This window comes from Alternaria burnsii (assembly GCF_013036055.1).
Source record: "Alternaria burnsii strain CBS107.38 chromosome Unknown 740, whole genome shotgun sequence".
NCBI lineage: Eukaryota > Fungi > Ascomycota > Dothideomycetes > Pleosporales > Pleosporaceae > Alternaria > Alternaria burnsii.
The window spans coordinates 864,285-886,963 of NW_024066112.1; the positions used below are offsets into that span (position 1 = coordinate 864,285).

General features: G+C 53.2%; 10 protein-coding genes across 10 annotated transcripts; 6 read left to right on the plus strand and 4 right to left on the minus strand.

Moving 5' to 3' along the window:
* Positions 1-62: 62 nt before the first annotated feature.
* Positions 63-2,647, minus strand: GT037_005139 (mfs monocarboxylic acid transporter; the record flags this gene model as incomplete). Its single annotated transcript, XM_038930186.1, has 2 exons — positions 63-154; positions 835-2,647. 2 exons carry the CDS (start codon positions 2,645-2,647, stop codon positions 63-65), a joined length of 1,905 nt encoding a protein of 634 aa, XP_038787136.1.
* A 315-nt stretch (positions 2,648-2,962) lies between these two features.
* Positions 2,963-4,045, plus strand: GT037_005140 (3 exoribonuclease family protein; the record flags this gene model as incomplete). The annotated part of the gene is made up of 1 exon (XM_038930187.1): positions 2,963-4,045. The coding sequence occupies one exon, from the start codon at positions 2,963-2,965 to the stop codon at positions 4,043-4,045; it is 1,083 nt and encodes a 360-aa protein (XP_038787137.1).
* An 865-nt stretch (positions 4,046-4,910) lies between these two features.
* GT037_005141 (uncharacterized protein) lies at positions 4,911-5,765 on the plus strand (the record flags this gene model as incomplete). The annotated part of the gene is made up of 1 exon (XM_038930188.1): positions 4,911-5,765. The coding sequence occupies one exon, from the start codon at positions 4,911-4,913 to the stop codon at positions 5,763-5,765; it is 855 nt and encodes a 284-aa protein (XP_038787138.1).
* A 1,916-nt stretch (positions 5,766-7,681) lies between these two features.
* On the minus strand, positions 7,682-9,610 carry GT037_005142 (atp-citrate synthase (atp-citrate (pro-s-)-lyase); the record flags this gene model as incomplete). The annotated part of the gene is made up of 3 exons (XM_038930189.1): positions 7,682-8,486; positions 8,537-8,751; positions 9,170-9,610. The coding sequence occupies 3 exons, from the start codon at positions 9,608-9,610 to the stop codon at positions 7,682-7,684; spliced, it is 1,461 nt and encodes a 486-aa protein (XP_038787139.1).
* A 1,064-nt stretch (positions 9,611-10,674) lies between these two features.
* GT037_005143 (atp-citrate synthase (atp-citrate (pro-s-)-lyase)) lies at positions 10,675-12,836 on the plus strand (the record flags this gene model as incomplete). The annotated part of the gene is made up of 4 exons (XM_038930190.1): positions 10,675-10,829; positions 10,890-11,006; positions 11,062-12,347; positions 12,400-12,836. The coding sequence occupies 4 exons, from the start codon at positions 10,675-10,677 to the stop codon at positions 12,834-12,836; spliced, it is 1,995 nt and encodes a 664-aa protein (XP_038787140.1).
* Positions 12,837-14,053: 1,217 nt separating this feature from the next.
* On the plus strand, positions 14,054-15,805 carry GT037_005144 (phosphoglycerate mutase-like protein; the record flags this gene model as incomplete). The annotated part of the gene is made up of 1 exon (XM_038930191.1): positions 14,054-15,805. The coding sequence occupies one exon, from the start codon at positions 14,054-14,056 to the stop codon at positions 15,803-15,805; it is 1,752 nt and encodes a 583-aa protein (XP_038787141.1).
* Positions 15,806-16,952: 1,147 nt separating this feature from the next.
* On the minus strand, positions 16,953-18,681 carry GT037_005145 (uncharacterized protein; the record flags this gene model as incomplete). The annotated part of the gene is made up of 2 exons (XM_038930192.1): positions 16,953-17,809; positions 18,672-18,681. 2 exons carry the CDS (start codon positions 18,679-18,681, stop codon positions 16,953-16,955), a joined length of 867 nt encoding a protein of 288 aa, XP_038787142.1.
* A 71-nt stretch (positions 18,682-18,752) lies between these two features.
* Positions 18,753-19,539, plus strand: GT037_005146 (release factor h-coupled r; the record flags this gene model as incomplete). Its single annotated transcript, XM_038930193.1, has 2 exons — positions 18,753-18,969; positions 19,124-19,539. Coding segments are annotated over 2 exons (633 nt in total), but the record flags the coding sequence as incomplete, so codon positions are not given.
* Positions 19,540-19,931: 392 nt separating this feature from the next.
* On the minus strand, positions 19,932-20,155 carry GT037_005147 (uncharacterized protein; the record flags this gene model as incomplete). The annotated part of the gene is made up of 2 exons (XM_038930194.1): positions 19,932-20,073; positions 20,127-20,155. The coding sequence occupies 2 exons, from the start codon at positions 20,153-20,155 to the stop codon at positions 19,932-19,934; spliced, it is 171 nt and encodes a 56-aa protein (XP_038787144.1).
* A 953-nt stretch (positions 20,156-21,108) lies between these two features.
* Positions 21,109-22,070, plus strand: GT037_005148 (cytosolic cu zn superoxide; the record flags this gene model as incomplete). Its single annotated transcript, XM_038930195.1, has 2 exons — positions 21,109-21,576; positions 21,630-22,070. 2 exons carry the CDS (start codon positions 21,109-21,111, stop codon positions 22,068-22,070), a joined length of 909 nt encoding a protein of 302 aa, XP_038787145.1.
* Positions 22,071-22,679: the final 609 nt, after the last annotated feature.

Consider the following 22,679-nt stretch of genomic DNA (forward strand, 5'->3'; position numbering starts at 1 on the left):
TGCTTAAATCTGTGTTGCGGTTGTGATGTACCTATCGGTCGGGACATGGATTAGACGTCCCTCTAACCAGCGTTGTTCTTACCCCGCAATTCCGTTTCAGCTGCAGGAAGTCCCCCACTCCATACAACATCGAGCGTCAGGACATACAGGACGCCTGTCAATCAGGCACCTGCAATTTGCAAATGCAATATGAGAAGATTAATTTAGGATTTTGCCACCTGTAACGGGTCTCCGTAAGAAAGCGCTCCGTCATCCCCACTCAACTTCCTGTCTATACTTCAGCAGGAGCCCGGTTCGAGTTCTGTGGTGTCCTTTAATTCACTCACTTGGGTAACCAGTGATGCTGGAGGGACCTAAGCAATGGATACAACTTGATGAGGGAAGCAATTCCGCAATCGGGTATCCACCATGGAACGGCGGCGCCGGATTACTTCTATTGGGGTTGGAAGTCGAGCGGCGGGCTGGTGTGTTGACTTACATTTTGCTTCTTTTTGCTTCCCAACTGACCTTTTTTGCCCACCTTGCGCCTCGCCAGCTGCTACCACCACTGCTGCCAACCACCTAAGCTTCCGCGACTTTGCTTGGTCTGTTCACTCTTTTGAATATCTCTCTAGTCCTGATATAAATGCACGATTGATTTTGTCATATTTAGAGCTGTAAAAATAGTATTCAAGTATGGCATTGATATAGATAGGAAGGAGGAGTATGCAACGCCATCAGAGCAACATGGGACCAATGCAATAACGCTTCATATCAACAAGAACACAAACGCCCTTCGCCATGCAAAAGAAAGACAAGAATATCACACAGCAACGCCCCTCCTCTTCCAGCCACCAGGGCCTCTCCAAGCCCACAAGAAGAGGCCCATGGCAATCCATACGCTTATGGTCATGGCCCAGAAGGTAGACGCATAACAAGCCTTTCCATGACAAAGGACATCCTCAGGGTCCTTCTGAACGCCGGCTTCGCCGTTCTCTGCAGCTCTCTGATATACAGTGGCATAGACAGCACCCCAGAGGGTGGCACCTGCAGCAGGTGTCATGGCCAGAATGCCCCAGTTTGTACCAAAGTTCTCGACGCCCCATACTACAGAGACGACGATGGGTGTCAGCGAGAAGACGGCTCCGTAACCGGCACCGATGAACGCGGACACAACAGCAAAGCGAGAGGGGTGGTTCTGCACCCATCCACTCGCTAGGAGAAGTTGACCAAGGGAGAGTATGAAAGCGAATGCCAAGAGGAAGTTTATGCGCGAGACAGTAAACCTCTTGCGGGGCTGTTGTAGAGGTGGAAGAGACGACATGGAATTTGCAACGGAATCTGGTCCGACGCGGTGCTGGTTCGAAGGAGCTACCGGAGCGAGGACATCAGAGAGTGTGCCGGTGATCAAGCGAGCAAGTGTAGAGGTGATGGCGACGATGGAAACATGGGTTGCTGGCGAGGTGTTGGTGGAAACGTGCGCGGGTGTGAGAGTCTCGATGATGGTGCCTAGGTTGTTGATGAAGGCTTCGCCGGGTCCAGTGACGAGGAAGAAGCCTCCTGCGAGCCACCACATGGTGGGGTCCATGACATAGCGACGAGTCTCCTCGTTCAGCAGCCATGTCTTCTTCCGTGCCTCTTCTTCTGCTTTGGCCTTGAGACGCTCAGCCTCAGACTGCAGGAAGTCAAAGGTCGAGTCGGACAGGTCCTGAGTCTCCATGGTTCCGTAGCCGTGATGGGTCGCAGCCTGGGTGAAGAACTCGTCACGCTGCAGCAGACCAGATCTCTCGAGCTCGTCTACTGCATCGTCGATCATCTCCTCTTCGTCCATGATGCGCAGGGCAAAGAAGCCGATGGTGCCTACGCAGAGCAGAAGAATGCCGAGGAAGAGGAAGAAGCGGAACACGTCAACATCTCCCTTGGTGCCATCCGGGTTCCTGACGTATAGCAGTCGGCTTCCAACCTGGCTTTGCCACATGCCGCTCAGTCCAAAAGCTGCGATGGGCACTGCCAAAGCCACGCCCTTTGCACTCCCTCGCCCGAAGTTCTTGGCACACGTTGTTACTGCAGCCAGGTACATGCAGCTTGTGCCCATGCCGACGAAGGCGAAGGCTAGGACCATGACGCCATGGGGCCAACCATGACCGCCAGCCGAGGGCGGAGGACCGCTCTTGAAGGCGAAGGCAGCCAACAGATATCCCGAGCCGAATAGCAGACCTGCAAGAGCGGCGGGCACACCAGGGCCCATGCGATCGCAGAGGTATCCGAAGATGGGGACGAGGAGGTAGAGGCCGAGCTCGGCGCCGATGGAAACTATGTTGACCTGGACTTGGGTGTAGTGCAGCTTGGACTGGAACAAATGGCCGTACAGGGAGAAGGCAGTGATGCTACCGGCGCATAGGCAGATGACGATGGCCCACACGAAGCTCAGCCATCGTAGCACGGCGCGCTGCATCTTGACGCGGTCCTGCTCGTAGATGCCTTCGGCGACCTGCTCAAAGAAGCTGCCGGCGTAACTCGTGTCCTGGCTGCGTCGCTGCGAGTCGGTGTCGCTGTCGGGGGCGAGGAGGGGGCGGCGGGGCGAGTTTGGGGGTGGGTAGTCGAGCTTGTCGATGGTGGTGATGCCATTGCCATTGCCGCTGTTCCGCTTAGAGGACGGGGGGGACATTGGCGGCAGCGGTCGGTACGTGTGACGAAGGGGCGGATGGCTGGATTAAACTCTCATAACGTGCACTTGGGGATAGATATCAGAAAGAAGGCACACTACAGGCGACACCGACGTATTGATTCCCCAGAGGATGCGTCCCGAGGACCAGCGGTCAGCGGACGGCACTTGGACTGCAGGTTGGTGTTGTCGCGCGAAGTAGCTGGCGCCAGGGCTGCAAGGGGCCGCTAGTCCGCCCGTCGAAATCAATGCGCAAGAAACTTGAGAGCAGCAAACACCTCGTCGCCGTCCCGTTAGCCGCACCACTACCCAACCACCATGGCGCCTCAGCAGGCCCTCGTCAACCTCTCGCCGGCTGAGCTGTCGTTTCTGCGCTCCACCCTCTCCCAGACGCCGCCCATCCGCCTCGATGTCACCAAAGGGCCCCGCGACTTTCGCTCCATGCGCGCCGAGTATGACGTACTGCCCACGGCAAACGGGAGTGCGCGCATCGCCCTCGAGGATGGCACCGAGGCCCTCGTCGGCGTCAAGGCCGAGGTGGAGAGGTCACGCCAGCGCCCGACCCTGGGAGAGCCAGAGGACGTGGACATGGGCGACGGCCAAGAGACGGACGACACCAAGGCCAAGGGCCAGAACGCGTGGGTCGAGATGAGCGTCGAGGTCCCAGGCTTCCGTGAAGACGATGCGCTGCCCGTGTTTCTGTCTTCCATGCTCACCGAGAGCTTGCTTGCCAGTGGAGAGCTAAAGGACCGACTGTACATCAACACACGCTTCCACTGGAAGCTCTACGTCGACATCCTGCTGCTGTCACCCCCACTCTCCTACCCGCTCGCCCTGCTGTCCATGACCACCCACCTCGCCCTGCTCACCACGCTCCTACCCGCCCTCAAGTCGGAAAAGGACGAAGACCCACTGTTCAACGACGACTGGGATGCCGCCGTGTCTCTATACCCCAAGCACGCCGGAACAAACAAGACTGCTACCCAGCTAGGGAAGCCGCCAGTCATCATTATTGCCATGGCAGTAGGACCAAACATCATCTTCGACCCGGCCAAGGAGGAACTCGCAGTAGCAGACGCAGTCCTTGCCATCGCGTGCACAAACTCAACAACCTCCTCCACAGGCGCGCGCATCGTCTCGATACGCACCATCGACCCCCCGTCCCATCTTACTCCACCCGGCGTGCCCAACTCGATGAACTCAGCCACCGGCGGTACAGCTCCCACCTCCAGTGCCCATGCGCTCACTCAACGCGAACTGCTGGCGACCTCGGGCGTTTGGACACCACCCCGAGGCGGCATGAAGAGAGGACTAATATCCCAAGTCACAAAGATGGTGGTGGAAAACGGAGGAGTTGCCCAAGAAGTCATCGGCGCATTGGCTGCGATTGAGGTCGGCTGAAGAGAGCGTGATGCATGGCTAACATGCATTGATCTTCAATCACGGACTCGGTGGGCACTTTTAGAGACTTCGCGCCAGACCAGGCTTATCACGTCCACGAGTAAGCCAAGAGGGATCCTTGAGCATCTTCGGGAGATTTGGCACAATAGTCGTCTCAAGACGAGCGTGCTTTGCGCCGCTCCATACGTACTGCAGTGCTCTGTTGTCGCGTAGAGAGATAATTTTCAAGAATAAGAATATTGGTTGGTAAAGCCATGCAACCGTAGATCAATACAACACAACATACCATCTTGAAACAATCGCATTCTGTGGGCATGTGGTCTTACACACGGGAAGACGGCGCCATGATGTATGTTCAATGGTCAACATCGGCCAGAATAGTGGAACTGTACCCTTGTAGCGTATCATGAGAACAGACCGTCAACCTCACCTTCCCTGATACGCATCGCAAGCCATCAAGCAAACAATGCCGATCCTCCCATGTGGCATATGTATTAGTTGCTTTTTGCCGGCCTCCCCATGTGGTTCCCGTGCCATGTAAGCCACAACAGGCTAGTGGAAATGACCTGTCAGCTGCGGTTCCACGTCGTTACTTCCCAGTTTCTCGATCGATGCTATTCACACCGCTTCCTATACAATCAAAGAGAGTTTCTCACCAGTAGAGTATCGCTAGGACACAAGAGATACAACCCTGCACTGGAGACTACGTTACACATCATCACCCCGCATCGTCATCGCGGCTGAGATCTAATTATATCTCGTATCAAAGCCCTCAGGGCAGCACTGGAAGGAAGCTACACCAACCCCCCAAGCAGGAGCTGAACTCCAAGTCACAGCAACAACTACAGCCAAACAGTCAGGAACCATGATGGATCTTCAGCATCAATCCCATTTCTCTGCCTTTACGCGCTTCTCCGATATGCTCAAGGACACGACTAATCGGCGCAAACAAAGCGCATCCGGCCACTCCATCCGCAATCATTCCATCACAGCTCTGCCCGTAGACGCAGACGCCTCATCAATGCGCTCCTGGGACTCTGAGATATCGCGAGACAGTCGCCGCAGCAGCATAGGCAACTACGCAGACCGTGTGCGCCAAATGTTCGACAGAACATCCACCACACACCACGGAAACGGACAAAAAAAGGGCATGACAGACCTCCCCGCCGAAGTACTCCAGACCGTATTCATCCACCTCGATTTCTGGGATTTGCTTCGTGCCAAGCGCGTATGCAACGTGTGGCGGCAACTCATCCCTGGTGACTCCCCTTTATTAGCGGAAATGCTCTACTTGAAGCCGTCCCGTGGTTTGCAAATATATAACATGGTCCCTATGACTTTTGACCTTGAGCTCGAGATCACGCCGCAAAGCATAGAGGATGGATTCCAGCCTTCTGGAACACGTTTTTCCGTCGGCGTACGCAATGAGATCAGCCTAATGAGGAGATGCTTGGGCCTTATACGGACCAGTCAGGAGATTGTTTTCCATCCCGTGGTTATGGATTTTAATGTTTGGATTAAGAACGAAAAGGTCGTGGGGGCGAAGGAGGGGTCGTGGAGGGACATGTTGGTTTCTATGCCGCCATTGAGAGAACTTACATTGAGGCATGGTCGAAAGAGAAATGTGGTCAAGGTATTGACTGCGGGAGAAGATGAGGATGGAGTTCGGTTGGGTGCGCTATTTGATGTCATGGACGAATGGATGCGGAGGATGATATAAGTCAACGAGTTGTCACAGGAGTGTAGGTGCTGGTCATCTTACTCTGCGATGGTAAAAAGGAGAAGATATATTCATGCATATACGGAGCTTACATGTTTGATGAGATTCGCGGTAGCAAAAAGCAAAAGCTTCCTATACAGAGACCTTCTTTGCGACAACACGTCAATGGTGCAGACAACGGTAGAAGCGCGGCTAACAAGAGTATAAGCAACGAGCGAGTGTGCGAATATCGGCAAGTTATGTGAAGTGATTACATGTTGAGTTTTATTAGCAGTCTTTGGCCACTCACTTTCCCCTCCTTTAGCAAACTCCATGCTTCTTGCGGAGACTTTTAGCATTCTTGGTGACAATACGGCCGCCCTGCTCGGAACGACTGGCCTCTGCGCCGAATTTACGACCATGCCAGAAAACGAAACTGCACACCTGGATTAGCAGTTGTTTTCTGTAACCAGACCACTCTGCTGGAAACAGGTACTGGAATCCAATAATGGTGGAATACCTTGAGGAAACGGAAATGTTCCCTATTGAGTTTCTTATCCTGCTGGATGGACAGTGGCCACTCTTGCCTCTTGTCTTGTCAATTCTTAGACTTTGTGTAGAAAGGTGAGTGTGAGCACAGGCGGACCAGCTTCCTTGTTTGTCCTCAAGGAGAAGGGCCAAATAATCATTTTCCACGGATGTTACGAGCAAAGATAGTCGGATGCGATGAAGGGCTTCAGAAAATTGTTCGAATGCAATACGATGCAATGTAATGTAGTCATTACGTGAGAGGGGCGCAAGGTAATCAACTTAGGGAGGCTCTCGATACATTTAGCATGTAGATGCGAGAATCTTCCGCGTTTCTTTCACGGTCACACCTACGCTGCCCTTTTGGTCCAGTCTCATAACTATGTTTCAGGCGCCATGATACCTTTGGCAACAAAATAACGCTATGGCCGGTTGTCTTTCGTCTGCAACCTCCGGTAGTGGTCAGCACTCATGGGTTAAGTTATCCGCAATAATATCAAGTAGAACCAGGCAAAAAGATAGAACAACCAACCCCTTAGCCCATAACCACAAGTCAACATCTTCTCTCAACATCTTTGTGTGGATGTAGTCTTGAGATCTCGAATTGTAAGTTCTGCTGTTACACGAACTCACGCCTCAAGGAATCTTCCTATAACCACCCTTTCTGCTGAAGGTTGTAGTATGAGGATGAAGGAAACACAACACTTGGATTGTTACCAAGCTACTATGCTATATCCTTATATCAAGAACATGAGTAAGAACCGATGCTCGAACTCATGTCCCTGCGGTTTTGGTACTGCAGTACGCATCAGAGGTCTCTGAAACTTGTCTTGCTTCGCGGAAGCACTTAGTCTGCAACGTTCTTCAGGAAGTCTACCATCAGAACATGCGGGACTTTTGGTTGTTGCTGGGTTTCTGTTGCCTGAGGGTTCTTGTTCTGTGATGGACGAGCGGGAAATAATGAGTATTATATCGAGAGCAATACTTCAGATGTATCTCCTGCAGCAAGCAGGGCGTGATTTAGTTTTCATTTCTAAACCAGATTCCAGGGAACGCGCGGTCGCACGGTCGCACGGTTGCACGGTTGCAGCTGCGGTGTTGTGGGGAGGTGAGGTCGCTGGTCGTGCCTTCCCCAAGGGAGGAGCGACAGTGAACCACCATCAACAACAACAACAGGAAGCCTCATCTCGCCTCGCCTCAACCCCAGGCACAAAAACAGCGCAATCATATGGAAGTATTAAATGTTATATTCCTTCCTCGCTAGCCGTATGCGTAAGCAAGGCAGGCGAGGTAATGGGTTCGTCGAACACTCATTCCATGCATAGCTCTCAACGTTAAACTCTTTGTCTAGCCATGAGCCGTAAGCAGTCCTAATCTACACCCGCGACCCTAATATACAAAGCACACGCTTAACCAGAGAATTCCTTAACGTCGCTAGTCTTACCGGGGATAAGAGCAAGCGGCACGATACCTGAGACGTGCATCTCGGGACCGTAGACGTGCATGTTAAGGCCAAGCTCCTGGCCGACACCCTTGATGTTCTTAAGACCCTCCTGGTAGTTAGGACCGGCACGACGGATCCAGATCTGGACGTTGTGCTCGATGAGAAGGGGAGCGACTTCTCTCAGGGCGCGGATGACACCCTTGAATGTTGAGGCAACGTTGGTGAAGTTGGCAATACCTCCACCGATGAAGAGAACCTTGCCATCTGGGTGTTGGGGAGCACGGAGCATGAGGTCGAGGACGGTGCGGGCGTAGTGGAAGGTCTGAGTCTCGGTAGGAGCACCAGAGTACTCACCGTAGTTGGCGAGTTCACTAGCGAAGCCAGCAGAGGCGATGGCGTCGGCGTAGACGACGGAAGCACCACCACCAGCGACGAGTGTCCAGACACGGCCGACGGCGTTGAGGATAGTCAGCTTGAGGGAAGCACCAGTCTTAGCGTCCATCTCGGCAATGTACGCCTCCTCCTTGCTCATCTCACGACCGAAAGGAGCGGGGAACTCCATCGGTGGGCCGACATCGATAGTCTGCTTAGCATCCTTTTGGGGAGCAGCTGGTATGCCGAGAGCTGTCGCGCTGCGGGCAATAGCCCACTTGGCACCGCACTCGAACTCAGCAGTTTGGTCAAGCTTGGCAGCAAGATCCAGGAAGTGAACCTCAGCAGAGGTCTTCTCCTCGTTGGGGATGACAACGAGAGGGTTAATCTCAAGGTAGCTATGGTTGCATCAGCACTGGAAAGGTGAAGACGTATCGAGACAACTCACGTGAACTGGCAGTCAACGTAGACGGCGTATAACCTTGAAATGAAGTCAACGAGGACGTTGTGTACACCCTCGGGAACCTTCTTCAAGAGAGTAGCGGCGATCTCCTCGTTTGAGGGGTATTCCTTCAGATCGACAGGAATCAGAAGCTTCTCAGCCTTCTCATCGACATCACCAACATCGACACCACCCTCATGGGTGAAGAGGATCCAGTCACCCTAAGCGGCAAAGTTAGCGGTGAGATCGGCGAATGATTGGCAAGATCGCGCAGTAGCCGATGGCTAAGAAGAGCCGCAACACCATGGGCCCGGAGATTGATGATGCATAGGTAGCGGCGCAAAGCGCAAAAAAATGCAGCCACATTGGCATGTGAAAGTGGACGTGCGTATCGCAGAAGAGTAGGTGCTCTGCAGAAGTGGGTCGGTCATTGTTCCCTTCGTCCGGCCGGCCTTCAAACAAAACCAGGCAGTGCGCCCGCGAGTTTGAGCCAACTTCCCGCTCCGCCCGCACTTAGCTGCAGCCTGCCGCTCAAAGCACTCGAATATGCCTTTTGCACGCTTTCGCGTGCGCCAGACGATGCGCTCGCCCGAAACGACATGAAGAAAAGATTGCAGAAATAGGTGGAAATGAACATACCTCTCGCACAGAGTTGATGTTGATGTAGTACTCGGTGTCCTGGGGGTGGGGAACGAAGGGCTCGACCAAGAACTGCCTCAGTACACCATCGACAGTCTCGACGCGCTGCTCCTTTCCTGCCCTCGCCTCGATCCATTCCCTCGCCTCAGCCCAGGTCTTGTTCAGCGCGAGCAGACCGCTCTTGCCTCGCCTCTTGATCAGTTGGTCTGGCTTTGCGACGAACTTGGATCCGGGAGCGAGGAGCCATGGGTATGTGGCCTCGGCCTGGTCGAGCACGCCCTTGACGTCCTCATCAGCGGCGAAGTGCAGCGATGCGAGCTTGGAGGGGGGGTTGTGTGTGGCCGACGGGGGAAGAGGAGTGGGCTTGATAACGGGAGCGCGAGTGAGGTGGTAGTTGAGAATGGCCTTGCCGTCGGCCTCGAGGATAGACTTGGCTGACATTGTGGTGTTTGGTCAAACTGTGAAGGATGAGTATTGCAATGTCAAGAAGAGCGGCTCGCGTGGAGGCAATGGGCAACAGAAAGATTCAAGAAACTCGCAGGATCAATCCCGACGACAGTCTCGGCAATGGTTACGGGGCCTTATGCGATGTCCGGAGACGAAGATGTTCGGAGAAGGTGATGAGGGGGCCGGCACAAGAAGATGCAAAATGGCAGGCCGGGGTGGTGAGACGTACCTGTATTTGTTGAGGCTTGACACACGGTCTGTAAGAGGATTAAGAGGAATTGCTGGCAAGACTTGAGTTGTCAGACGGCTTGGAAAGGAGCTTGAGAAAGCGGTCTGATGTTTTTTCTGCGTGTTGAGCAATGAGGGCGGGCAGCAGATGCAGGGCTAAGGCACTCGGCGCACGACGGGCCTATCACAGCAAGGCCACCCCACCAGGGGTACATGAGCTGCGGATGGCCTACACAACCCACGACGAGCCATCAACGAGCCGAAGAGAGGCGATTCCGATACATATTCCGCGATAGCAGGACCCAAAGTGTGACTATTGCACGCATTGAGGCTGCATCTATTACCATTACCCCCATTCCGAGGTGCGAACTGGCGGTGCAAGACATTCGGGTCCCCGTTCACCGCTCGGGACTTGGGGTTAGCGCCACACGGATCTAGTTCGTGCAGGGGACATCACTCTCCAGCTCAACACCGCCAAAAGTAAGGGCCCAATCTTCGGAAAGAATCGCATTTCCCTCTTCGCAACCTTCTCCTCATCCATCCAAGCATCTCTGCTTTGCCAACGACACGGCATTGCATCCATAAGGTGAGTAGTCCCCGAGCCCCGACTGGGACGACGTTGTTGAGCTCCATCCCACCTTGCCCGCTCTCGCGTGCCTGCCCCAACAGCTCCGAAGCATTTTTTCCACGCAGACCGAACCCTCACGTCAGCCAACCATATATCCCCCGACCGACATCAACGTCGGCCAATTTGGACTTCAGACTGACATTTCTGCCCTTCCAGAATAAATTGAAGCCTCAGATCGACAACTGACGCACACACGGCCACCATGCCTTCCGCAGACGTCCCCTCGCAGGCGGCTACCTCGACCGGCGAGGGCCTCTCAGCAAACGACAACATCCGTCGTTTCGCTGCCCCCAGCCGGCCAATGTCACCACCGGCCGCCCACACACTCTTCCACCCCAAGACACGATGCTTCGTCTAGTAAGAGACCCCCCCGCGACTACAATACAAGGAGAGCAGGGCTCTAACAAATGTGAACAGCGGACTGCAGCCCCGTGCCGTTCAGGGTATGCTTGACTTCGACTTCATTTGCAAGCGCAAGCAGCCTTCTGTCGCCGGTATCATCTACACATTCGGCGGTCAATTCGTCAGCAAAATGTTTGTGCCCGGCAAATGCATTAGCCCCTGAGAACGCTCGACTGACAATACGCAGGTACTGGGGAACCAGCGAAACTCTGCTGCCCGTCTACCAGAATGTAGAGAAGGCCGTCGGCAAGCACAACGATGTTGACACTGTTGTCAACTTCGCCTCGTCGCGCTCAGTCTACCAGTCCACCATGGAGCTCATGGAGTTCCCTCAGATCAAGTGCATTGCCATCATCGCTGAGGGTGTACCTGAGCGCCGTGCCCGTGAGATCCTCCACGTTGCCCAGAAGAAGGGCATCACCATCATCGGTCCCGCTACCGTCGGAGGTATCAGGCCCGGTGCGTTCAAGATCGGTAACACTGGTGGTATGATGGACAACATTGTTGCTTCAAAGCTCTACCGCCCCGGTTCCGTCTCCTACGTCTCCAAGTCCGGTGGTATGTCTAACGAGCTGAACAACATCATCGCAAACACTACCGATGGTGTGCTCGAGGGTGTCGCCATTGGTGGTGACAGGTACCCCGGTACCACTTTCATCGACCACATTCTCCGATACCAGGCCGACCCCGACTGCAAGATCATTGTGCTGCTCGGTGAGGTTGGTGGTGTCGAGGAATACCGCGTCATTGAGGCTGTCAAGTCTGGCCAGGTTACCAAGCCCATTGTTGCTTGGGCCATCGGTACCGTTGCTGGTATGCTCAAGACCGAAGTTCAATTCGGTCACGCTGGTTCTTTCGCCAACTCTCAGCTTGAGACTGCGGCGACCAAGAACAAGACCATGAGGGAATCTGGCATCTACGTGCCAGAGACCTTCGAGGAGATGCCCGCCACTCTTGCCCAGGTCTACCAGAAGCTTGTCAAGGACGGCACCATCAAGCCTAAGCCTGAGCCCGTTGTGCCCAAGATCCCCATTGACTACTCATGGGCGCAGGAGCTTGGTCTCATCCGAAAGCCTGCTGCTTTCATTTCCACCATCTCTGACGACCGTGGCCAAGAGCTTCTGTACGCCGGTATGCCCATCTCCGATGTCTTCCGGGAGGAGATTGGCATCGGTGGTGTCATGTCACTGCTGTGGTTCCGTCGCCGCCTGCCCAACTACGCTAGCCGTTTCCTTGAGATGGTCCTTATGTTGACCGCCGATCACGGTCCAGCTGTGTCTGGTGCCATGAACACCATTATCACCACCCGCGCTGGTAAGGACCTCATCAGTGCGTTGGTCTCTGGTCTTTTGACCATTGGTTCGCGTTTCGGTGGTGCGCTCGATGGTGCCGCTGAGGAGTTCAGCAAGGCCTTCGACAAGGGTCTCAGCCCTCGTGACTTCGTTGACACCATGAGGAAGGAGAACAAGCTCAGTAAGTTGTCTGAGGAAAAAGTTTCATTTGAGTAGCAGCTAACACATCTCAGTCCCCGGTATTGGTCACAGGATCAAGTCGCGTAACAACCCCGATCTCCGTGTCGAGCTCGTCAAGGAGTACGTCAAGAAGAACTTCCCCAGCACCAAGCTGCTCGACTACGCACTGGCTGTCGAGTCGGTCACAACATCTAAGAAGGACAACTTGATTCTCAACGTTGACGGTTGCATCGCTGTCTGCTTCGTCGACCTTGTACGCAACGGTGGTGCCTTCACCCAAGAGGAGGCTGAGGACTACCTGAAGATGGGTGTCCTCAACGGTCTCTTCGTCCTTGGCCGAAGTATCGGTCTGATTGCCCATTTCCTTGACCAGAAGAGGCTGCGTACTGGTCTCTACAGGCATCCCTGGGACGACATCACTTACCTCCTGCCTTCGCTGCAGGCTGGTGGTGCGCCGGGTGCTGAGGGCCGTGTTGAGGTCAGCTTGTAGAGTCATGTTTGGAAAAGGCAAGGGTATATCCGGTTCTAGTCGCTTGATGGCGGACCCAAACTGGCGTTTTGAGCGTGGTAGACGAAGGCCTCCCACAGCATCCTAGGGCCACTGTAGCAATACCCGCCCGCTGTTGGCGGACATATATTATTTAATGTCAAACGAACAAGCAATTCATTTTCCGCGTGCAATATCTCATAGATTCAAGTTGATACGGATGCGTCGGCAGCGACTTTTTCCAGCCCGTGGGCGGTCTAACGTAGCATGGTGATCTATCTTTAGCGTCATCTACGGCGGTTGTTTGAACAAGCAAAATAGCGTTACTCGGCTCGCTTCGATTTCCATTCAACATCTAACTTGAAAGAATGAGCTCTGGAACATTAGGTCGCCTGCAGTAGGTGAGAATAAAACCCACTCGTACGAAAGACAACCAGGATGCAGGTAGCCGTCTCTTGTTCTTCCATTGACCCACCGAAACAACGCGGAAGAATCCCATGCTCTACACTGTACCTGAACGTGCCGTGTCCCGCTCACCGGTTTCCCGGTGACGACCACGAGAAGCGTTAGCAAAAGCCATGGGCTAACTGCGCGTGGTATAGCGGCCAACACATTCGTGCGAAAGGACAAAGTCACGATAGGGCCTGGGCTCCCGCTGTCAGCTCCCAGCCACCTCGTCAATTTTGGCATCATTCGATGCGCCAAAACTTCTTGTCTTGGTATCCACCATGGTGTGGTTGAATCCGGCTGTTACGGATGCTGTACACTTAGGGACTTACCACATCTTGGTTCACGCATCGATGATCTAGTGATGATGTATTCCTACGGATGTGTGTCCGCTCGCAATCTTTGGCTCAAGGCGGACATCGACATGCTATAGCTGTTGAGTAAGGCTTTGCTTTCTGTAATGCCCCTCTCGTACATGCAGCGGCGCGTATTGAATCGTGAGTTTGTCCGCGCCACTTTCTCGTCAGGCGTTCAGCCGCTATCGCTATTGGGGGCCACGGACTGCTCGCTTCTTCGTACTGGCGGGTAAGGTGCCTTGCTGCTGCCTTGAAATAAGCATGGGTTTCTAGTTGCATGCAAGCTGCCGCAGGGAATAAGTACAGATGTGATCCCAGGATCCAGTGGGTTCAGCCTTATCGTTGGTATTCTGTCTCATCAGCAAGCAACATCGTCACCGTCTTGGTGTTGAGGTACCACACCAACAACCTTTTGCAATGTTCACGCGCACCATCGTCGCCGCAGTAGCTTCTGTCTTCCTTGCTGCTGCTCAGGGTTCGGACTCGGAACATACACACGCTGCTTTCGCTTTTGTTCGAACGGGAGAGAGAACACCTATTCTACGCAATGATACCCAGGTCCTCACCACTGTCGGCGCAACCCAAATGCACGCGCTAGGGCAGAAGCTCAGATCAAAATATGTCACTGGTGCCGGATCCATTGCGGGTGTGTCAAAGGACGTTCTGGACAACGATCAGGTTTGGGTTCAAACGTTGGATACGCCGTACCTCGTATCATCTGCCCAAGCCTTCATGCAGGGGCTCTACCCACCACAGGAAGCTAGCAATGCAACGGAAGTGCTCGCAGATGGCACTTCTGTCGACTACCCGCTCAACGGGTATCAGTATGCTAGCATCCACGCTGCCAGCCCCAACGACCCGTACTCGAGACTCGTATCTGGAACATTATCCTGCCCTCAAGGACAGGCAGACGGACTGAAGTATTTCACTACTCCAGAGTTCAAGGCGGCGAAGGAAGCCAACGAAGATCTATACAAGAAGCTGAAAGTGGATTGGTTTGAAGGCTTCGCCGAGCAAGATGACTTGTCTTACACCTTCGCACTTGAACTCGCAGATTACCTGTCATACCAATACGTGCACAACTCTAGCATCTACAAAGCCTTGGCAAACGACTCCGACTATACAGGTGTATATGACAAACTGCGATACAATGCCGACGAAGTAGCCTGGTATCTCTACGGAAACACCTCCGCATCTACTGCAGACTCCGCCGACCGAGCTATTGGTGGCAAAACACTCGCAGGTTCAATCCTTCACTCATTCAACCAACTCCTCCCAGAGAAGACAGACAGCGAGAATTTGATTAACAACGCTGGGCAGACCAATAAGCCCAGCCCGCTTACCTTCTTCTTTGGCGAACAGGACGCCATGGTGAGCCTCATGTCACTCATGATGCTCGACTCCCAATCACCCGGCTTCAAATCCATTCCCCCTTACGGCTCAGCCATGATCTTTGAGCTCTTCAGTACAGGTGATAGCGCGGAGATGCCCAGTGATCCCAACGACCTCTGGGTACGCTTCTATTTCCACAATGGAACAGACTCTGACAACGAGCCACTCCGGTCATACTCCATGTTTAACAGCGGGAGGTCGATGACAGACATGCCGTATGGGGAATTTTACACTATACTGAGCAGTATTGGCATGCAAGGATTGAGTGACTGGTGCAAAAGCTGCAGCAGTCCAAGTCTTTTCTGTGTCGGCGCTGATGGAAGTGGTGTAACACTTGTAGTTCCCACACCACAAGAACGACCGAAGAAGGATGCCATTTCCCCTGTCGTTGGAGGCGTCATAGGCGCGGTTGTTTCTCTCGTCGTAGCCGGTCTACTCTTCGCGCTCGCCATGTTACTCGCTGGCATCCGCTTCCATCGGGTCGAACAACGTCTTGGTCACAATCCGAAATCAGGGTTCGGTGGCTTCAAAGGATCTGCAAAATTGGCATCGGATCCTGATGTTAGTCTGTCGGGAAACGCCGTGCCACCAGCTACTGCTACAGCAGGTATCGTTAGCTTTGGTGGAGACCACAAGAGGGGACATGAAAGGGTTGGAAGTTGGGAACTCAGACAGAAGGAGTTTGGTAAGGATATTGGGGAGGCGAGTCCGAGGAGCAGTTTTGAGGCGATTGATGCTGTTGCCACGAGGGGAGTTGAGTCGCATGACCGTGTGTAAGTTGCGCACGTTCTTGAGCAGGAAAGATGGGCAAATTTGAGTGGCGTATTTTTGTTTTTTCTCTGTTACGCTCTTTACGACAAGATGGTGGAATGTATATCCAGAGGAGAAGAGAGGAAGGGGCCCGTCGGCCTTCACTTTGTACGATCTTGATACCCGGTTTTCCTCTATGGATGCCATTGAAAGTTATGCTTTACTATAACGACGACACTCGCTTTACGAATCAAGAAATTCAAGCATTTTTGAAGTTCTCATCTCTTTCTCTCATTCACTTACATATCGTGATATGTTGTCTATTGTCTTGCCTATCATACCCAAATCTCACTCCACATACGTCTACAAAGTTCCTCCACCTATCCATATATCCATTGATCAAGCCAAGCCAAAGCAAGAACGCATATTCCAATGGTTAAGACGCCCACTGCATGCACCCTCTACTGAGTAGTGCTGCGCTGATTGGACCGAAAGGACCACGAGCAGGACGCAGTTGGCGAGAAGCCGCAACGTGGTTAATGTGGGAGATGCTAGTTCGAGTCTAGCTACGTTCAAGACATATTCATTTTTGCTTGAGCTTGGGGTGTGTATGAAGAAGATGGATTGTAGGTGTTGCGAGAAGATATGAGCTGTTATACTTCCAATACACACATACTTGCTTTAGATGTATGTTGAGGACGAACTCCAAATTGTCAGTTCATCACTATTGTCATTCACGTTGAACCGAACCCCTATTCGTCTTCATCTTATTATCTGGTCAAATCAGGCTCCTTTCTATTCTCAACGTGTCCTCTTTACAAGTTCGCAGGCCAGAGTGTTGAGTTATGACGTGTCGATATCAGAGTAGAGACGATGCAAGACGTGGTCTGTAAGCTTGACCGGGACGTTGATCTAATACGGAAAAGGATCAGAGGCAGTGTAACAATCTAGAATCGGAAAAATTTATATAATCTCATTGAAGGCATGTAAGAATGCAAGCAGACATAGGTATCGGCCGCATGCCATGCCTTTTTAACTCCTTCCGAACGCCGTGTAAAGGCAAAAAGCCACAAAAGTAAGGCTGTGCCAAAGCACATATCGTATTTTGGTCTCATTAACGTAAACATCCACCATATTATCGACAAAGAAACGAAGACCTGAATACATCTCTTACTCATCTCAACAGCTGTCCTGCGATGCCGACAGCAACACCTGCTGTCATGAGGTAATCGGCACAGCGGGCTCTCATGCCTGCGTTTCCTTGACCGTCAAAAGCCGCACAAGCCTCGACAGTAAGCTGCGAACATCCCAGACTGCTCAAGCTCGAGCAGATGCTCTGAGCAGACTGGAGGCCCACACTCGGGATCGCGGTAATGGTGGCACCGGCGCCGTTGGGTGCCGATATAGTGACGCCAGCCGCGCCGTTGGCTAGAGCAGTCGTACAGCTTGCAGCATCACTTTGGCAGCTTGTATAAGCGGACGAGCAGGCAGCTGCGTTGGAGTAAGTCGTCGGTATGTACGGAAAAGGGTAGAATTGGTTCTGTACCGTGCTTCCGTGGTTTGCGCCATTTGTTTCCTGCACGAAGGGGCTGTCGCCTGTTGTGGATGCGATTACGAAGGAGACGGTGGATGTGGCCGAGGGATTTGCGCCCGTGACAATGGCGCCAATTGCTCCTGTGCATGCTGCGCCCTGGGGGCAGCATGCTACATGTCCGGCCTGGTCGGCTGAGCACACGGCTGTTCGTGGGCAGCAGAGTCCCGGGGCGCCGAGACCAGCACAGTTGAAGTATTGGGTTGCGCATGCATTGCTGTTTTGTCGCTTGAGGACTTGGGCGCCGCTGTCTGCGGGAGATGTCTCCATGGCCTCGTATACGGGCTTCTCTAATGGCGCAACGGCTGGTTCGAAGTCGGCGAAGACATCTGGTGCGGCGAGCGCTGCAAGCGGTGCAAGCAGCAGCGGAGCGAGGAATGTGCGCATTTTCCGAATAGGGACGTCTTGGTCGGTCGTGGACGAGAGTACGCGGCTTGCGCCTGAGAGTTGTGAGCTTGTTCGGGGCCGGGGTGATTGTTGGGACGGCTATCGATATAGGGGACCTCGGGAGGCTGGCGGCTGTGGGTGTGTGTGAGTATGGGACCGATGAGCGCCAATTGCCAACTCACGCTTAATAGACACAAGACGCAATCGATGGTTCGGTGCTATGGGCTGTCAAGTGTCGAGGTGTCGTGGGCATCAAAGTCGGTGCGGCTGTGCTATGCTGCCAAGCCAGCTGCGTTGTAACGGCAACGCGGTCTAACCATCCAATCGGACTGTAATACGTCATGCATGTTGCACGTTCTCACTCAGGCCCGCGATGCGGGTATGCGGGCCCTGATGATCTTCTGCCTTTTGACTCTGGCCCTGCTGGCTAGATGCAATCACGTGAAACATGCCTGCTACGTGTGACTATTGCTCTGAACGCATGGTAACTAACATGAAGTTTGAGCAAGTTTGCGCTCAATACTCGCACTTCCCACCTCGGTGTAACCATCAGCCACCGACCCCCTACCTAGATATAACAGCAGATGTAATCCCAGAATGTCCACTTAAACCTCTAGCCTCCAAAGCAGCCAACGATTCGCTTTCTGTGTCTCAGCTTACTACTACTGCCCATACACTTCCGGATATCGTCCACGCCGTCGGCCAATCTGATCTCCACCTGGCACCAAGTTTCCCATTAGCACCGTCTTTGCTTCGAAGAGATGAATCCGTCATCCTCTGATCGGCGGCAACATTGGATGCAGTATGGCTTGGTACAAGACTACGTTGTCTCACCGTAAGGCTGATGGTGACAAGGGCAAGAAGGTCGCCGAGAAGCTGCGAGGGCTAGAGGGAGTATGGCGGACCCAAGCGTACCGAGAAGCATGGCTACTGGACGAGTGAGAACACAGCCGTTCTGCCGGTGAGCAATGGGATGCTGCACTGGGTACCATAGGAGTCGGGAACTACTTTGCCGAAGTCCAGGTTGTTGAAGCTTCATCACTTGCCAACATAGACAATAGTCTACAACAAGACGACGTCGTTCTCCTAGTACAATCGGGCTCTCAGGGACCGGGAGGCAACATCCTCAAGAAGTATACGACAGAGACGCACACTAGCTTCGAAGGGGGTAGTGCAGATGCAATCGGATACATGGAAGAGCAAAACCAGGTCTGTGAGTGTGCAAAAGCAAACAGAGACCTAATCGCCTTGCGTTTTCGTGCATGCCTTGAACCTGGCAATGAAGATTGGACTTTGGGCAGCTGGAAAACACGCTTCCAGTATCTACAATATTGTTCCTTGTGATTATGTGTACATCCACAGGAAAGGTGCAGCACCAACGTACGATCCGAAGATTCAGTTACCGCCCAGCTTTCTTCCACTGCCCGGATCCAGAGGCACACCGACGCTCATTCTGCAGCTAACGTTCTCAACCTCCAATGCATGGGGTCTGGAGAACGAGCTTTCGCTTACCCACGGTGCGGGACGCGCCATGTCTCGGGCAAAGGCACTGTTGGCATTGGCACAGAAGTACAAAGGTCAAAACATCCTGGAGCCACGGTTGACAGACTTGCAAGGCACGTGGGTCATTTGTGACGAAAAAGACCTTGTTTTTGAAGAAGCTCCAAACGCATACAAAGACGTCCAGGCTGTCGGTCAAGATCTAGTCGATGCCGATACAGCGCAAGTTGTCGGTTGGTGTCGAGCTAGGATCAGCTACAAGGTCAGAAATGAGACGCGTTGAGGTGATGTCTTATCGGTGGAGGTGGATCTGCCGACACAGCAATACACTGTGCAGACATCTCACGAATCGCTTTCCACAGGACAGATGCTGACCCGTAGGAAAGCGGCGCGGCAGAAGAGACGGCTGCTGAAAGTCTTGTGCAATGTGCGCGGGGTCAAGATGGAGCTGTAATCTCCATGCTTCCATATAACTCTGCGTCACTTAGATGCGCAACCCTGTCTTTTCTCGATCCACCCGCTTCTGTCAATTTCCTCTGATTCCCATTTCCCATCCGTCATTTCTTCTCACACCCGTCTTTGCCGTGTCACACAGTTTTGTCAATCGGGGCTCTTGGAATCCATGCCTCAGAATGCCTCAGTAAAACACAGAATAAATCTTCTGCTACACCCGCCTCAGGAACGCATGTTTGGTCTATTTGCGTCAAGTAAGCGCGACGGCGAGAGTTTTGTGTGGAATGTTTGTTTCCTTAGGGCGCGGCTACCGGAAAAGGTGCAACATGCAAGCGCCATGTCATTGTATGGGGTAAATTTGGATCTGTACCAAGGCTGTTAGACCCGACTAGCGCTGCAGTAGTCAAAGCTTGGTACGTTGGCGGCAAAAGCAACATCTGCGACATCCGAGACCCTTGCCTCAGGACATGTGCATCAACAAGCGACTATACGACAGAAACACTTGAACTGCCTGCAGCTTCGGTTGGCCTAGGAGTATGACTCTGAGCTTTCGACCTCGTCGACGCACTGCACCTTGGCGTTGGCGCATACCGAAAACTGAGTTGGCTGGGGCCAAGTCTTCACAAACTCCACACCAGGGCTCAGCCCTGGCCTCAGGAACAAGGCCTGCCCCCACAATGATTGGCCGGCAAAGCGCCCATGCGTCTTGGTGTTTCGAAACGGCGAAGCGGGCGTGCGTCCTCTAGTGCATTTACGGCAAACAACACATGGTTTCAAGCAATAACGCACACTGCCTCTGTTCCCAGCGGCCAATCAGCCGGGCATGAATCGGCTGAAGAGGGTTTGTAGGGTATTCGTCTTCGGGAAGGCGCGTTGATGAATTTGTGACGGCTTTCGATGTGTGACGCCCCAACCACCGGTGCCTGACTGCGCCTCTACCCAGCAGGCAGGAAAATTATATAGTGTTTGCCAGCCGCCGCATGTCCTGAGGAATCATCCCTTTGCAAGCTATCCCTTCACTGGTTTTTCCTGCCGTTCATCTTTTGCATACAACAGTTCTCTCTCCACTTTGCTTGTCAGCATTCGTTATAATATTCGGTATGTAGTCCCTCGACCCATTTGCGCTATCTTGCCCATCACTGCCCGTGTAACCGTGTTTGCATCTGGAACTTTCCCTTCGTTTGCCTTTGTCACAAGGTTCACATCGCGCTTTCCCCTCTTACACCTCAACTGCGCCGCTCCTCATATAAACACGCTTGGCACGCCCACTTCATCTCTGCAAAACACCCACTTCTCTACTTTACTTGTCCACCCCGCTCTCACACCGTCGCTCGCTAAACAATCCTCACAGTCGAATCTCAACCCCATTCTTTACACAAGGACAATCACCATAATCAAAATGCTTGTCTCAGTCATCTCCGTCTTGGCCGCGGCATCCGCTGTCGCCGCTCAGTCCTCGACTGTCATTCCCGCTCCCGTAGTGACCGGTAACCCTATCGGCGCCAAATACGTTGGTACTCTTCCTCCCAAGGAGGGCAGCACCCTCACTGGTTCTATCGAGGCAACTACTGGCGCCGATGGCAAGGGCGTCAAGTTCTCCGTTTCGTTCGCTGGCCTCCCCGAGACTGGTGGTCCCTTCATGTACCATCTTCACGCCAAGCCGGTTCCTGCTGATGGAAACTGCACTGGCACTGGCGCTCACTTGGACCCGTACATGCGCGGCGAGGTTCCCGGTTGCGATGCCAGCAAGCCCGAGACATGCCAAACTGGTGACTTGAGCGGAAAGTACGGAAATGCCACTGAGCAGACTTTCTCGGCCGAGTACACTGACTTGTACTCTGCTACTCTGCCTTCAGACCCTGCTTTCGTACGTCTTGATCATACAATGTAACAGAAAAGCAACATGCTAATATATCCCAGTTTGGCGCCTTGTCCTTCGTCGTTCATCTCAGCAACAAGACTCGTATCGGCTGTGCCAACTTCACCATGATCGACGCTGGTGTTGATGGCTTTGGCGCTCCCCCGGCGTCTTCCTCTGCGCCTGAATCTTCAGGCTACGGCGCTGTTCCTTCATCCACAGGCTACGGCGCCGCTCCTTCATCCACAGGCTACGCCGCTCCCCCACTGTCTACTGGCTACCCTATGATGCCTCCCACCAACACCTCTTCTGGCTTCGCTCAGCCCTCAGGCATGCCCCTCTACAACACCACCACTGTCGCTACCTCACCAACTGCTGGTCTGCCCATCACTCCCAGCGCAGCATCCTCATCAGCCCCAGCTGAGTTCACCGCCGGCGCCGCCAAGGTTGCCGGTGGCGCTGGTGCTCTGCTTGCCGCAGCTGCCGCCGCACTTGTCTTGTAGATGAGCAATGTCGATGCTCAGACGGGAAAGAAAGCTGGACAGCAGGTGCATTATGGCGTTTTCTTTTGTTTTCTTTTTATGATTGTCATTTGATACCAGGCGGGCGGGTCGCAAGACCGACTCATCGCTTTCTTCGTCGGAGACACGGGAGGGTTAATATTTGGGAACCTTTCGCATGTGTATAGGGTCATGTTCATGGGGTCGCTTCTTCGATAGTGGAGTTTGATAATGGGATAGATGTGGATATGTCACAGTTTTGCAAGATTCTTTCTGCTTGCCTTGTTACCTTTGACAAGTCTTCAGGTGTAGTGCATCTAGGTACACACTCCAGCTGTTTGACTTGCTACACAAAGTGACGAGCGAATACTGGCGCGTACAACATCACCTGTCATGATCAGAGTGATAGTTGATGAGGTTGGTGGACTTTTCAATCGCAGCCGAATGCCATTATACTCATATTGATGAGGGTATCTTTCCCAGCTCAGGTGCCTTAACTACCTATAGCTGTATACGTAATGAAATGAAGAAATATATCGTTTTCTAGTCAACAATCCTTGACTCTATATCCTACTCCTGCCCGAAGCGGTGGCGGAATGTATGCGCGACTGG